A 16,196-nucleotide genomic window follows, 5' to 3' on the forward strand; every position below is an offset into this window, starting at 1 on the left:
TGTGGTTTCTTCTTCTGACTCTAAAGTGAGCACATCAGAGACTCAGCCTCGAACCTAGTTCCTTCTGGAGCACGGCAGGAACAATCACCCTCTTAAAGACAATTCCAGCTACAGCCTCTTGAAAGAATCTCGACTGGACCGAGGCATCAAGAACTCCTCTGGCTAAGGCTGATCTGAATGAGAAATCTGGCAGTATAGTTTTGGGATTTATTTTTCTTAAAGTTTTTTTACTTGGAACTCAGGTGGACAAGATAATTTGATTTGCTTTAGTTCCTTTAGACTTTAATGCCTTTAGATTTTTTTAATCCAAAGGGACTTAATCTTTGAATTTTTTTTCTCTAAAAGTTGAATAATAAAAGTTGAACTTCCCTTCAAATTTGGGTATCATTATGTTGCTAGCATTTTATTCCTAGACTTTCACACATTTTCTTATGGGAATGTTCTGTTGGGATTTAATCTCAATGCAGAACCTCTGATATGCTATATGGGATGATGAGGTAGGAGAGATTAGGGATGGGAAAAATGTTCAGTCTTTGGTACAGAGTAGCCTTTGAATTCATTTACTTATTAGTACACTGCTGGATCCAGAGTCTTCTTAGACCAAACGTTCACTGACAGCCCCAGGGAGTCACACCTGCAAAGGCTGGTGCTGGGAAGGGGCCTCAAAGGTGAGAGGAAGTCTGCCTTCTGAAACAGCTGCTCTCCTCCTCCAGGCCATCAGTCACAGCCCTGGTTGAGCAATGAGGCCAATATTTCAAGAGAACTTCTACTGGGGAGCGTGAAAAGGGAACATTCTTCCGTAAAACTTCCCTAGTTTCAATCTCCAGGGCAAGAAACACCCTCTGGCCTTTGTACTTCCACTGGCCCTGATGTAGTAGTCTCTGATTCTGCTGAGTAAATTTTGAGAGTCATTAAGTCTACTTGGCTCAGCCCATCCCTTATTCATGGAATTTGCTCCATTTATATTTTTCCACTCCTCTAAAAGCTCTGCCCCTTTTGGGGTGGGTCAAGGCGACCGGTGGATAGATTAAGTCTGCCTCATTCCAGAATCACTTTTAGCAGGTTCACTGGGCTAAACAGCTAGAAAGCCATGGTTCCAAGCTGGGTTCCATCAGTGATATGGATTTCACCTACTCTTTAATTTCTTAAATGGTTCAAAACTCTGGCCAGGGAAAGGATGCTATTTATTGGCCTTCCTCTAAAACCTCAATACCCACTACTTATACCTTTATTGTTCTTAAAGCCCTTACAGTCTAACCTCAGACCTTTAATAACTTAGTCAATCTGGGTAGGGTAAGATGCTGGGACACCCACTGGTGAAGAACACTCAAGTGGGGGCCTCCTCCTTCTCTCACTGTGACACAACCTCCTTCTGTTCCTTTAACACACCAGGCTTATTTGTGCCAGGTGGCCTTCTCTCCCCAGAGATCATCCTTCTCCCTGTTCTACCATCTTTCAAAGCTCGGTGAAATCCCACGTTTCTCACCCTGTCTCCTTTGAACTCTTGCAGCCACCACACTGCCTCACACAACTGAGCACTTTCTTACAAGTCATCTTGATTCCATCATTGGTCTAGTCAGTGTTTCTCAATGTCAGCCTGATCAATACCCTGGGTGGGTAACTGTTGTGAGGGCTGTCCTGGCCTCTGCCCCTAGAAGCCATATCCTATATCCTGCCCCCACGATTTCTGTCTCTGGGAACTGCCAAGAGTCCCCCGGGCAGCAAAATCATCCCTAGCTGAGAATCACAATGACTAGACCAGAAGACTTTGCCCTGGATGGCCAATAACGCTGAGCAGCTGCCCAAAGCTTGGTCAGAGGGGCCTGGTTGGAAATTGAATAGGATACAAAGAGGTGACTCGGCAGATAAGTTTTTAAAACTTAATGACTGATAGAGATAATACCCCTTAAGAGTCCCTATACTTCTCTACCCAAACTAGAATTAAGTAAAATCAGAAGCAAAGCTAAAATCTGTGCTTCCTAAAACACCTGAATGCTGGAATTTTTTTTTTTTCAGGCATGATTATCAACTAAGGTAAGATTCTCTCCTACAAATTCAGATATACTAATTACCGATCAAAAGACTAAACTGAGTAAATCCACATGAGGTGAGAAAATGAAAATGGAATGTACAATTCTATTCAATTAGAAGCAATTTTAGAGAATTTTATTTAACTGTCAATTTATCACCAACATCTAACATTTTATAGTTCAGGTACATTTGGGTAAGAACATTAGGAAGAAAATGTAAATTAAATATTATGAAAGTATGCTTTTAATGAAACATGGTCTCAGTAAAATATGGATATAGAAGTTTAGTGGTTTTATTGCATTGTTAGAAAATTATATTATGAAAGATACAAAAAGAAATCAATGTTTTTCTGCTAATTTTATAATCAGTATGCCATCTTTTACCATTATGGCTTTAAGTTTTCATTCTACCCAACAAGTTTCAAAGAATAGTTTATTACATGCCTTAATAAAACATTTAAAATATTTACAAATTCAAAATAGATATTTTATAACTGAAAAAAGTTCACCTGAGAATTCACTGTAACGTTGCCATTGTTTTCCCCAAGTTGTTAATGTGGCTGAGTGTCCACATGCAACCTGTATCGTCTACTGCATCTAACATACTTAATTCCTTATTTAAAATTCGTTAAGCAGTAAGCTATATAGCAAACTGTTAAAAAAATTACAGATAGAGAACCAAGACTGTATCCACATTTGTTGTGAATATGACAATTTAACAAATTATTTGCTATAGTTCCAGAATGAGTAAGAAAAAAAAATAAGGTAATGTTATTTTACTGAATTCAACATAACAGCTTTTTTAAAAAATCATCAAGCATTGAGAAGGCCGGTTCATAAAATAGTGAACAATGATCACGTGAATATGCAATATACAAACTGAAAACATTTCAAAATTCTGCATGAAGGAAAAGGCATACACTGTATACTCATAATCCTGTCATTTGTCTTCGGCAGCCTCAAAAAAAAATATTGCCTTGAAACATTTTCTTAGAAAAAACTTCTTTAGAAGTTAATGTTAAAATAGGCATAAATGTGTAATGCTATGCAATATACAGAAAACTTCCCCACTTATGGCCAAAAGACAAAGACAAAATCTTTTTTATCTGTCCATCTGCATTACAACTTGAAAATCATGTAGATATGAGGTAGTGTAGTTACTTGTATTACATGCTGGCTATTTAAAGTAATGCTAAATTTTAAGAAATTACACTTGGCCAATAATTACATGTCATTAATAGAAACCCTTAATGCTAAACTGTTCATAAGTAGAGAGAAATTTAAACCAAGTGCTTTACAAATTATATTTAAGCTCTGGAGACAACTACGTTTTATCATAAAACAGTAATCTTTCAAAGCAAGTACAGTAGCAATTAAAGCAAAAGATTATTTGACATTTGCACATACACAAACTGATACGACCAATAATTGAGTGTACACTGAGGTAGGAAATCAAGGGTTCCATTGGCTTAAGATTTTACATTTTGTAAACCAGAAGTTCTTATATTATTTTATATTGTGAAGTTGAAATTTAAAATTACAAGTATCAAAGAAATACCTATATGGGGAGATATATATGTATGTATACACACACACACATACACACACACACACACAAATTCTTTTGCAGTATGGGATGCATTATTAGAATTATTCTCCCTGACAAATTCTTGAGTGTACTTATAAAAGATACTAGAAAATAAACAAGTCCAACTAATTTTCTCTTACAAATAAGTCAATAACAGAGATAACATACAAACTACTGAAAATATACTAGCAATATCCTCCCCCCACATCCTGATCAAAAAGGGTAACATTTGACAAATTACTCCAAGACATGAAGACTGGTCCCCATATACTCTCACAGGCAAGGCCAAGTTGCTTCAGATTTCATACACAGTGGGTGGTGGTTGCCCACATTAGCTAGACAAGCCCTGCACTAGGCTCAGGATGCAGTCTATAGAAGTGTCTCTTTCAGCCCTCCGATTTTGGTGAAATCAACACTATAAACTACTCCTCTGTACCATTAAAACTGGGTTCTGCCAACGTTTCTGTGAATGTGAATATATGCATTTTTTTAAATTGCTGAGAAGATCCATAGCTTTCATTTGACTCTCAAACAAATCTAACTCCAGCATGGCTAAAAGTCACTGCAAAATGTTTTGTGATAGGTGCTCAATTATCTACTTTGTAACAGGACTGAACAAACACTAAGACTGATCTTTAAATGCCCAAGTTAAAATGATTTGTGTGTCTTCATACCACACCAAATTTGGGGAAAAGAGCAAGGATTAAACCTGGTTTTCAAATGCAAACCCACAATAGGAAAAGATTGAGTTTCATCCTATTTCACAAACCTGCAGAGTTGCTGCAAATACATTTTCATCTGTAACAATGCTTTTTACAAGTGAACCATACAACTTCAAAAACAGGATGAAAAAATGAACTGCACTCCTGGTAAAACGTAAGCAATATTCTTTCCCCGTGATGTCTGCTTTTCCGGCATTGGTGACCCATGATGGCAAAGTGGACAGCTTTACATGTTGGTAAGCTCTCCAGATTCTAGGGAGCCTGAGATAGTGCTGCCAGTATGACCACTCATGCCACTGTATTCTGAGTCCTAGTTCTTCTTCCAAAGGGACAAGAATGCCAGGAAACAGGAAGTCCATGATGGGACCAGATATGGTAAAGACTAAAGAGCGGGGGGGAAAAAGAAGGAAAGTGACCATCTGTTTATGCAGCCAGACTTTCTAGAGTCCATACTGAAGAGAAGAAGCCCCCGTCTTAGGCCAACCACTTGCCTGTTTACTAAATCTTCCCAACGTAGCTTAAAACCTGATTTTAGGAGCCAAAGAGCAAAGTCCTAAGATTCAGGTAAGACCATCTATTTTTCACAATGCAGCTCTACAAAAATATTCCCAGTAGCTGACACCCTGTTTCTGAGAACAGAACTCTATTAACATTGCTTAGGCAGAAATTTTCTTTCAATCTAAAATATTACAAAAATGTCAAATTATTAAACTTCTGCAGGCCACTTCTTTTAGTAGGAACTATCTGTAGACGTTTCAAGCTGTTAAATTGCTGTCTGACATGCTGCAGTTTTCATTCTCCTACTTGTTCTGAATAGCAAGAAGAGTTATTACTAGAGTTATTATTCTTTAAAACATAAGTTTTAAAGGTTTACTACATTTTCACATGGGTTTTTCTGATATCCAGGAGGCAAAATCATTTCTTTGTCTCTTGCAGAAATCAAGGAGAAATCATGGTTGACTTAAGGGAAATTCCCTTATGGCAAACTACTAAAGGGAAAAACAATATTGTTAAGCAACAGATGGTCATATTAGGCTTTCAAGACACTGCCAAAACTTCAGTAGAAAATTAGATGGTTTGAAGGAAGTGAATGCAAGTTTACTCATCAGTAGTACATTTATCAGTCATCTGCTGACAGAAATCTGAGATTCCACCACTCTGACGACACTGTTCCGCAGGCCCGGCTTGCTCAGAGGTGGCTGTGGACTCCTGCCCCCGCGTGTAGCCGGACTCACTGTTTCCTCTGGCACAAGGAGGCAGCACTGCTGGAGGCCCGTCAGATAAACTGAAAATTGATGGTAATGCCAGTTCACCATCAGGAGTACTTTTATCTTTTCAGAAATTAAAATGAAAGTGGGCAATCTGAAGCTGAGTACTTGGCGAGTATCTGTATTTGTTCTTGACTCAGAGCTGCTTCTTTACAAACTTTCTGGCAAAGTCCAGTTAGGTTCTGCTTTGTCTCACCCAGAGTTGACAAAATGTGATCTCTTTCCTTCAACAAGCTCTCCTTTTCATTTTGCTGTGAAGTGGGGAAAGAGAACACAATGGCTTGTGTTTATTAGCTCAATCAACATTTCCAAGGTGATCAAATAATATACAGTGTCTTCTCTTCAAATAAGATCACATGGAGTTTATCCTTTCCATTCCATTCAATTACACATTAAATACTAAAGGCCCAGAATGTCCCATCCAAAACTCTTGGGGTGGATGTATTTTGGCATAAAGGATTTTTCAGGTTTTAGAAAGATAGTATATATGGGTGCACACATAATTTCTCTAGCAGGTCTGGGGCAGCACTTCACTATCAACTATCTTTACATTCCTAAGTAAAACATTAAAATAGCAAATAATGAAGAAAGTAGGATAAAGACTATGCAGTTTAATGTCAATTTGGGGCAGTTTTTTGGTCAAAAGAGTCTGTGACAAACTTATATGGTTTTCGGAGCTTTCTGGATTTACAGACCGTACATAACAGGTATGGGTGACATTTTGGATGAGATACAACAAGAAAAAAGTAAAAGTACAGTTAGCATAACTTAACTACTGAGACTCAAAGCATTGCAAGATTCAACTAATGATCAGCATTTGTTGAGCAGATACTCTGTGCCAGATATTGTGCTAAATGTTTTCCAACATGCAATCTCAGCTATGTAATCCACACAACACCTCTCCTGACTTAAGCACATCAAACCCACTGAAGGGATGGGACTGAGTTTAACATGCCTAGAGACAGCTGCTGGGTGAGTTACTAAAGTGTGGAGAATTCGAGGGGGAATTTTGTGTTTGCTAATTACTATTTTTGTTATTATTATAATTTTATTACCCCTATAAGAAAGTCTACCACAGAATTTTTCAGAAGTTTTTCTGGTTCCTGCCTTGCTGTCCATGTCACTTATCACTGCTGATAGCACGTCTTTTCTATTATCGTCCCATCTCATCCTTCTTGTTCTAACATTTTATTGCTTCTAATCTATTATGAGCCAGGAAACCAAATAATCAAGGTATTTATAAGAAAAGAGTAAATAAAACACTTGCTAGAAAGTCAAAGGTTTTTCTTGTGAAATTTATCACAACTCTCAACAAGTCAGTCTTGTTCTGCTTGCTTTCTGCTCATTGGAGGGTTCTGGAGAGTTGAGGCTGCCAGTTAACCTTGAGACAAGTTAGTTCATAGTGCTAATCTAGACGTGCCATCCTTTAATCTTGTATGACACAAAAGTCACTAAAAGAGTAAAATGAATTTTGCTTTATACAAAAGTACTGTTATGGTTTTATACAAAAGTATTACTACAAAATTACGTATGAATCCAATTATTGTTAGTTCCAAAATATTTTAAAGCCATGTAATATTTTGAGAAAATATACAATAAATACAAAATACTAAATTTTATATGGCAAAGTATTCTCAATCTGCTCAGATTTTTATATCCAAGTTCTTATACAGTCCTTCTTTTTTTTTTTTTTTTTTTTTTTAAATAGACTAGGATTCACCCTCCGAAAGAGTCGCTTACAGCTTACTGTACCACAACCTCACTGTTCGGCCGGCCTACATTTTCTCTCTTATGCCAAAGTTTATCTGGTTGCACTCTTCTGATACATGACGTCTCGCGATACTGACAACGCGGCGAATGCGTTATTGCTTGTCCCAGAAGCGAACCATTAACTGCCATCCAACGCGGCCCATTTGCCTATTAATGTCTCCTGGAAGCCAATCCAAAGGAGGAGGAAACAAAGCTTCCGAAGAAAGTGAGAAATAATCTTTTTTCAGTCACAGTGCTATTAAGCACAGATTCCTGCTACCAAAGTTGGGATGAATCTGTTCTAATAGCATAAAAAAATTTCAACTGGCTGGTTGGTCCTTTTACATTAAATAGGTTAACCAAAATAAGGATTACTCGAGCTTCCTCCCAGAAATCCAACACTACTTAACTACAGATACTATGATTAACAAATATTTTATGACTTCGTATCTTAATATCACATGATCTTTAAATACTCACTCTCCGCACCCCACTAAACTTAGGGATGACATCATTCCTTTAAAGTACACAGATGCTTTGCTTCTTCACAAACTACAACAACAAATAGGTACAACCTAGCACTCCATCGAATTTACTTTCCTAATAATTCAAATGGTCCCCTCTGTCTCCCTGTCTTTAAGCTCCCACGACAGCTTAAGCTTCTAAGCAGCTTAGCCTAATGTCTTCCATTTCTTCTAAGTTTAAAACACTATTTACCATATAGCCGTCAGCTTAATAACTCACCAAGTCAAATACAGTAATCTCAAGTTAATCCTTAATGACATCAGTTTTAAGATAATCGCCGAAAGTCACTACTTATAGTCTGAGTGGGCTCCTATTGGCCGTCCTGCTACCTATCTTCCTACAATATATTTCACTTTTCCTATAAAAACAACTGTATACCTCATGTTTGAAGTGCTGGCACTTTTAATTAACAAGATCTGTTTTCACACAAGGAATAAAATGGCATTCTGGTACATTTCTGGATTTTATACCAACCAAAAACTTAGTACGGCTGGCCCAGTGGCTCACGCCTGTCGGCCAAAGGTGGGCAGAGCCATCGTGAAGGTCGGAGATCGAGACAGCCTGGCACATGGTGGAACCCTGCCTTCTAACTAAAGAACACAAAAAACGTAGCTGCTGGTGGCACACCTGTAATCTAGCTACAAGGGCAGGCTGAGGCCGGCGGCTCACTTGCACCCGCGGAGATGGATTGCGGTGCAGCCCAGATTGCACCACTGCATTCAACCTGGGTCGACGAGCAGCCCTGTCTCAAAAAAAAAAAAAAAAAAAACAAAAAAAAAACTTTACATCCTAAATCCTTATTTTGAATAGCTAGTGGACAATATTTATTCAAATATAATTTTTTTAATGATTATAAATACAACTCACCCAATAAAGATATGGAATAGAAGAATTTGGCACCAAAAGAACGAGTGACACTTTTATGATAGGGTAAAGAGTACTCACTGTTAGAAAATGGTCACTAATAGTTCCTTAAGAAAACCTCTGAACAGACAGTTCAGAGAAATCTACAAATGGCACTGAGAAATATAAGCAAAAATGCTCATTTTCACTCATAAGATAAAAATAAAAGCTACCACGAGATATCATGGTATCTCACTATCAGACTGGAAAAAAAACCCAAAAGCTGACAACAAATCTTGACTGAGGGTGTGGACAGACAGACACACATATACTGCTGATGGAAGGCCAAATACTACAGTTCCTATAGAGGAGAATCTGTTAATATCTAATAACATTATGTATGTATTTACCCTTGATCCAACAATCCCACTTTTAGGAATGTGTCCTAGAGACACAGCTCCTTAAACATGAAACAACAGTATACAGTTATTCACTGCAGGATCCCAAATGTCCGCCCACAGAAGACTGGTTTGAATTGTATTACAGCCACAACTGAGTACTATGGAGCTGGAAAACGAATGAAAAAATATTTCCTAGAAACCAATTCTTAAGTTTAAATAGTCAAGTACAGAACAATGTATATAAAATACTTCTATGCAGCAGGATAGATAATAAAAGTAGATATAAAATGTTAATACGCTTTTAGAAAAGAAATACAGGGAAAAAAAATCCAGAAACTAATGAAAGTGGTTACCTGCAGGAAGCAGTTATGAATGGGATATAAGGAGAAGATGAGATCAAGATTTGGAATATATATTTTTTAAAACATAGTTTTAACTTTTCAGCCATATAAACATTTTACATTCAAAAATAAATAAAAAACGTAAGCCAGGCATGATGGCTCATGCCTAAAATCTCAGCACTTTGGGAGGCCAAGCCAGGAGGATCGCTCGAGCCCAGGAGTTTTGAGCAACACAGTGAAACCTCAGCTTGACAAAAAACAAAACAATTACCCAGGCATGATGGTGCGCACCTGTAGTCCTGGCCACTCAGAAGGCTGACGTGAGAGGATCACTCGATCCCAGGAAGTCAAGGCTGCAGTGAGTCATTAATTGTGCCACTGCACTCCAGCCTGGGTGACAGAGTGAAACCCTGTCTCGAAAAATGTAGAGGAAATCCCAGTAATACAAATAGAAAAAAAATTAATTGTTTATCAAATTGGTAACAAATATTTCAAATAACTTTAAACCTTCACACTGGGAAATATGTAAGCACAAAAAAAGGCAAATCTCAAATTTTGCTCAATCTGTTTACTGTTAACAGTAATACTGGTTGTAATTTTTTTACTTTTTATACAGTGTGCCTTCACTTAAAATCATTGACAGGTTCTTGGAAACTGACTTTAAGAGAAACAATGTACAGCAGGTCCTCAAACATTTTGTTCGACAGCCTTTATTTTTTATTATACTTTAAGTTCTAGGGTACATGTGCACAAGGTGCAAGTTTGTTACATATGTATACATGTGCCATGTTGGTGTGCTGCACCCATCAACTCATCATTTTTTTTTCTTTTTTTTTGAGATGGAGTTTCGCTCTTGTAGTCCAGGTTGGAGTGCAATGAACGGCATGATCTTGGCTCACTGCAACCTCCACCTCCCGGGTTCAAGCGATTCTCCTGCCGCAGCCTCCTGAGTAGCTGGGATTACAGGCTTGCGCCACCACGCCTGGCTAATTTTTGTATTTTTAGTAGAGATGGGGGTTTCACCATGTTGGCCAGGCTAGCCTTGAACTCCTGACCTAGGGCGATCCACCCGCCTCGGCCTCCCAAAGTGCTGGGATTATAGGCATGAGCCACAGCACCCAGCACCCTCATTTACATTAGGTTTATCTCCTAATGCTATCCCTCCCTCTCCCCTCACCCCACGACAGGCCCCGGTGTGTGATGTTCCCCACCCTGTGTCCAAATGTTCTTTGTTCAACATCCTTTCATTATAAAGTTGATGAGGAAAAAAACTGGTTTTATTATCCATCATTTCATGTTAAGTGAAAACTTACTGTATATTATAGAATAAAGGAAACAATACGCTAATGTAATTGGAGCCGAAATTTTCCCTGTAAGTGATGAGAGATTAAACATAAACATATAAAAGAAGTGAAGACAAAAGCTCTATACTGTTAAATTTGGACTGGAAATACTATATAAACTCAGGATTTCTAATGTACTTTTTACTTTCATTTACTGAAGCCTGATATATGTGAACTCATGATATAATGAACTCTTTATTTTAAACACAGACTCATATATTTCCTAGCTCTGTCCACCGAAAAAGGCCCAGAAGGAATAATACTCCTTCAGCAGGTAGGCTTTCCAAAGTCCAACGTATCTGCTAAAAAAAAAAACCAGGAGTTTTAAAGAAATGGGTGATTCCAAATCTTGAAACAATAGAGGTTAAAAAGTGAGATTACAGCAGGTACTAGATGATTATGTCAGCAGGACAGGAGCTGGCTTGAACGAGCTCTTCCTGGCCAAATCTGAAAAATGTCAACATCAAAAAGAATAATGACTATTACTTATTCTAACAAGTTGAATCAGAAAAAATTAATCCATGAGTCCACAGTGATTCCAAACAGTGGGAGGGAAGGAAAAGAGAAAAGAAAAGGCCAGGCATGGTGGCTCATGTCCGTAATCCCACCACCTTGGGAAGCTGAGGCAGGCAGATCACTTGAGGTCAGGAGTTCAAGACCAGGATGGCCAACACGGTGAAAACCCATCACTAATAAAAATACAAAAATTAGCTAGGTGTGGTGGTGGGCACCTGTAGTCCTAGCTACTCGGGAGGCTGAGGCAGGAGAATCACATGAACCTGGGAGGTAGAGGTTGCAGTGAGCTGAGATCACGCCACTACACTCCACACTCCAGCCTGGACAACAGAGTGAGACTCTGTTCCAAAAAAAATAAAAAACAGAGAGAGAAAGGAAGAACAATCCTTTTTAATGAGGAATACCGACTAAACTAATGTAAATAGAATGAAAGAATTAGAAAAATCATGATTTCGTAATCATGGTAATCACAGTAAAGGTCATCAACGTATTCTAAAGGATGTAGGAGTACTGGGGAATATGATAATTATAAGTGCCCAAGTAACACATCACAGACAACTAAGCAATACAGGGTGAAAAAATACTACTTTGAAAATGGAGCAATCTGGCACTTCCCACCCACCTACATGTGACAACACTGACACTGGACCTCCTGCCTCCCTAGGTGACACAATATAAAGGACAACACCAGTGAATGTTTAAACTCAGTCTCAACTCAAACATTTCCAGTTTACAGGAAATAAAGGGATGGAGAAATGACTTAAAGCCACGGGGAAGCAATCAGACAAATACTTAAAGTAAGACATTTATGAGAAATCTGGCCTGGATACTTCAAAAAGTTATTGTCATTAAAACAATGAGAGCACTTGTTCTAGATTAAGAGACTAAATAGGTTTAATCAAATGCATTACATGATGACTGTATCCTCGTTTGAAAAAAAAAGCATCTATCTATGAAAGATGGAAAAATCAGAGTAACTTGAATAAAAACTAGATATAATATTCAGGATGTGCTAATATTCTCAGGCATAATAAAGATATTAGTCGTATCTAAGAATGCCTCTTTTTAGAAGATGCATGTTTAAACATTTAAGGATGAAGTGTCATAATATGGTAACTTTCAAACAATTCAGAAAATAAAAGAGGAGGAAGAGAGCCAGAGAGAGGAATGACAGCCAGCAAGACAGCAGGACAGGAATGACAGTGACTCCAAGGGGTGAGAGACCAAGATTAACCAAGTGGGGTTAAAAAAAGACCCAGACTGACAGATGGAGACAGAGATTTGAAGACTGACAAGCCAACAGGTACAGAGAGATGATCTGAGGTGGAGAGACAGAGGCAGAAAGATCAAGATAGAGAAATAAAGCAAATGTGGCAAAATGTCAAAAATCAAAGAATCTACATGGAGAGTATATGGTTATTGTACCATTCATTTAACTTTTTTGAAAACTTGAAATTTTTAGAATGGGGTGGGGGGTGCTGACATGAAGCTCAAGAAAAAATGAACACACTTGAACTTGGCTCCCCATGAGACTGTAAGTAAGCGAGGATTATGTCTTACTCATTTCTGACGTCCTGGTGCTAAGCACAACATTTAATATGTAGGGTGACCAGCAAATACTTATAGAAAGAATAGAGAACCACTTTTATTTAAAGTACAACTAATACATATTGAGCCCTGAACACATGCTGGACAGTACAAACAGCTTTCCATCCCTGATCTCATCAGATCCTTGAATCAACCCCGCGGTGACTATTACTCTTATCCCATGTTAGTAATGGGGGAATGTGGGTACTGGAGGTTAAGCAATTGCCCCAGGCCACAAAGCTACCCAGTGGCCAGGCAAGCTTTCCAGTCATTTGTCTCCAAAGCCTCCCTCTGACCTCAGTGCTATCGTGCAGTGAGTTCTCAGAATTTAAAATGTACATAAAATTTATCTCGGACTTATATAAAATGCATGGTCCAGGGCCTTGACAACAGCTCTGGGATAGACTACGAAACGTCCACCTTTAAGGGGCACCCAAAATAACTATGATGCCAATGGGATACACACCACATTTCAAGAAATGCTGCTCAAGGACAACACGGAATGACAGAGGGCAAGTTCCGGAAGGGTCACTGGGGTGCACTTTGGTAGAACAGCCAGTAAATTGGGACTAATTGTGAACAGGTTTATTTTTAATAAAATATAATCTTCACCACAAAATGCAAATCACTAAGAACAGATGAGGACATTTTACTTCTGTGCCATCATAATGGACAAGAGTAATGAAATAAAATGGTGTCTGAACACCTCAACCCTGAGCGCCAAGTATTTGTGAATATTCTGATCGCTGATCACTTACAAGTTGATATCAAAAACAATACTTGATACTTTCTAAAAGAAATACATTTTGGTTAATATTTTTCCACAAAAAGCAAGGCTCCCTTCATTTCAGGGTTACCTCTGAGGTTAAAATGGTTATCAGAGATATGTATATTTTCTAACTTCTGAATTAACCTTCCAGAAGAATAAACTCGAACCTTGTAAAGAAAGCTACATAGACAAGAGCTTCATAAGCCAAACACATGAACAGAAGTTGAATCCAAATACTTTATAATTATTAGTTTTAAAAGTCGGCCAGGCGTGGTGGCTCACGCTTGTAATCCCAGCACTTCAGGAGGCTGAGGCGGGCGGATCATGAGGTCAGGAGATTGAGACCATCCTGGCTAACATGGTGAAACCCCGTCTCTACTAAAAATACAAAAAATTAGCCGGTCGTGGTGGCGGGCGCCTGTAGTCCCAGCTACTTGGGAGGCTGAGGCAGGAGAATGGTGTGAACCCGGGAGGTGGAGCTTACAGTGAGCTGAGATGGCGCCACTGCACTCCAGCCTGGGCAAAAGAGCGAGACTCTGCCTCAAAAAAAAGAAAAACAAAGTCATGTTACTGGCTTACGCATTATGTACATTCAGTCCTTACAGTAAAAGCAATGCTAAATTAGTGCTTAACCTCTAATATACTATAAAATTCAAAATAAATCCTAAAGTCAATACCATCAATTTTTCCACCAAATAAATACGTACCTTTTCTTCAAAGGTTCTATTAGACTCCGATAGAACTTCTTGTTGAGAAATATATTATTTACTGAATGCTAACTCACATCTCTCTTTGTCCCAACAGAGACTATAAAAGTGTATTTTATCCCTTTGTACATGATTATAATACTAACCCACTTTGCAAACATTTTAGAATAATTACTCTCTTGTAATCAAACCCCTTTTATCACATGCTGATCCATCCAGAGTCTATTATGCTATTACCCTCAGGACAAACTGCAAAAAGTTCCAAGATTTCTCTCTAGGAAAACAAACAGCCAATAGCCAAAGACCAAACTGACTAGAATATAGGGCCCTCTGCCTGAGTATTTTCAGACCAGGGCAATAAATACTGTGAATCTATTTATATGTTAAAACCAACCAGTCATTCACTATGTGCAAACGGCTGTTTAATTATTAAACAAGCAATTTCCCTTAAATAGGTTTGTTATAATCTTTAGACTATAAAGACAAAGAATACTGCTTGTCTACTGGCCATGTTACTTTCAAAAAGTAACATCTCAATGAGATTAAAATATACACAAATATCTGTTCCTATTCCTTCCTCTGTATTCTCAACTCTCCATGCTACTAAGTATAAACTTCTGACCATAACTCTCCTAGTTTTCTGTTTACAAAAGACAAGATCCATAACATCACCCAACAACCAGGGTCCAAGTAAACTTCTTACCATAATAAGTATCTTAAACGTCAAATTCTTTTACTTCTAGATGGGCCAGCTTTCTTATTCTGATTAGCTAATAAGCAGCACATCTTCTGTTTATGTTTACCTGAGAAAGACACCTACACAGGACAGAAATTTGTAACGTACCCCTCACGCTGCAACTGGAGTTTGCCTGTAGAAATCACTAGAACTGAGAGTAGTGTGAAGGACTGAGTAGGGAGTTCAAGGAAGATGAAACACAAACGAGTCACTCGGATATAAAAACTCCAACACAACTTCTCTGTGGTTATTTTGGAAGTCAGACTGGCGCCTTTCTAGGTGCAGGAGACACTATCAGATGTCTGCTGTGCCTGCCCAGAAAGGAGGGTCTTGACTCTTCTATTTTGTTCTTGCTCTCTAGCCACAGAAGAAGATACCTGAGTGAATTAGGCCAGTAAGATGCTCTCCTTGGGAATTCAGAACTAACTAAAACAGTAGTCTCTGACTGGATTAGTCCCCGGACAGTGAAATTATTCAGGCACTATGCCACAGTCACCCTTCCCATGTGCACTTAGTGGCACAAAAAGCCACTCTCGGGTATAGAGCGAAGAAGGTGCAGAGAGAAGTCCCTGGGTTCCCAGGAGTCTTCCACTTTTGTTCCCTGTTACTTATGAGGCCTGGCTCCATTCTCTAACTTCTAAATGAGAGGTACCTATCTCCCTACAACAAATTCATTCATTCATTCATTCATTCATTCATTCATTCATTCTTCACTCAAGAGTCTGTTTCTTGAAGCCAAAGAGTCCAAATTAATGTAATAGTTAAACACGATACTGAGCACTCTGATTTTGGATTTCATAAAAACTGCTGAGAAACAAATATCACTTTGTATTGAAAATTAACCAGTAGTTATTCACTGACCATATGAAAGAAACTTTACTATGATGACAAAAGCAATACACCAAACACAGAGTTTACAGTTTAGGCAGAGACATTAGGAAGAAGGTCAATTAAGAAAGGGAAAATGGAGGCCAGGTGCGGTGGCTCACGTCTGTAATCCCAGCACTTTGGAAGGCTGAAGCGGGAGGATCACAAGATCAGAAGATCAAGGCCATCCTGGCGAACACGGTG

General features: G+C 38.5%; 1 protein-coding gene across 3 annotated transcripts in view; it reads right to left on the reverse strand.

The window, feature by feature from the left end:
• Nucleotides 1-16,196, reverse strand: part of BACH1 (BTB domain and CNC homolog 1) — a 72,651-nt gene that overhangs the window by 21,936 nt on the left and 34,519 nt on the right. The window contains exon 5 of one of the 3 annotated variants that reach the window (XM_017856207.1): nucleotides 2,140-5,859. The exons of the other annotated variants lie outside the window; for them this stretch is intronic. Within the exon in view, the coding sequence (XP_017711696.1) occupies nucleotides 5,683-5,859 (177 nt within the window). The 3' untranslated portion in view covers nucleotides 2,140-5,682. Of the gene's footprint in view, nucleotides 1-2,139; nucleotides 5,860-16,196 lie in introns of those variants that run through there. 3 annotated transcript variants of the gene reach the window in all.

Source organism: Rhinopithecus bieti, unplaced genomic scaffold (assembly GCF_001698545.2).
Source record: "Rhinopithecus bieti isolate Rb0 unplaced genomic scaffold, ASM169854v2 scaffold_1295, whole genome shotgun sequence".
NCBI classification, from domain to species: domain Eukaryota; kingdom Metazoa; phylum Chordata; class Mammalia; order Primates; family Cercopithecidae; genus Rhinopithecus; species Rhinopithecus bieti.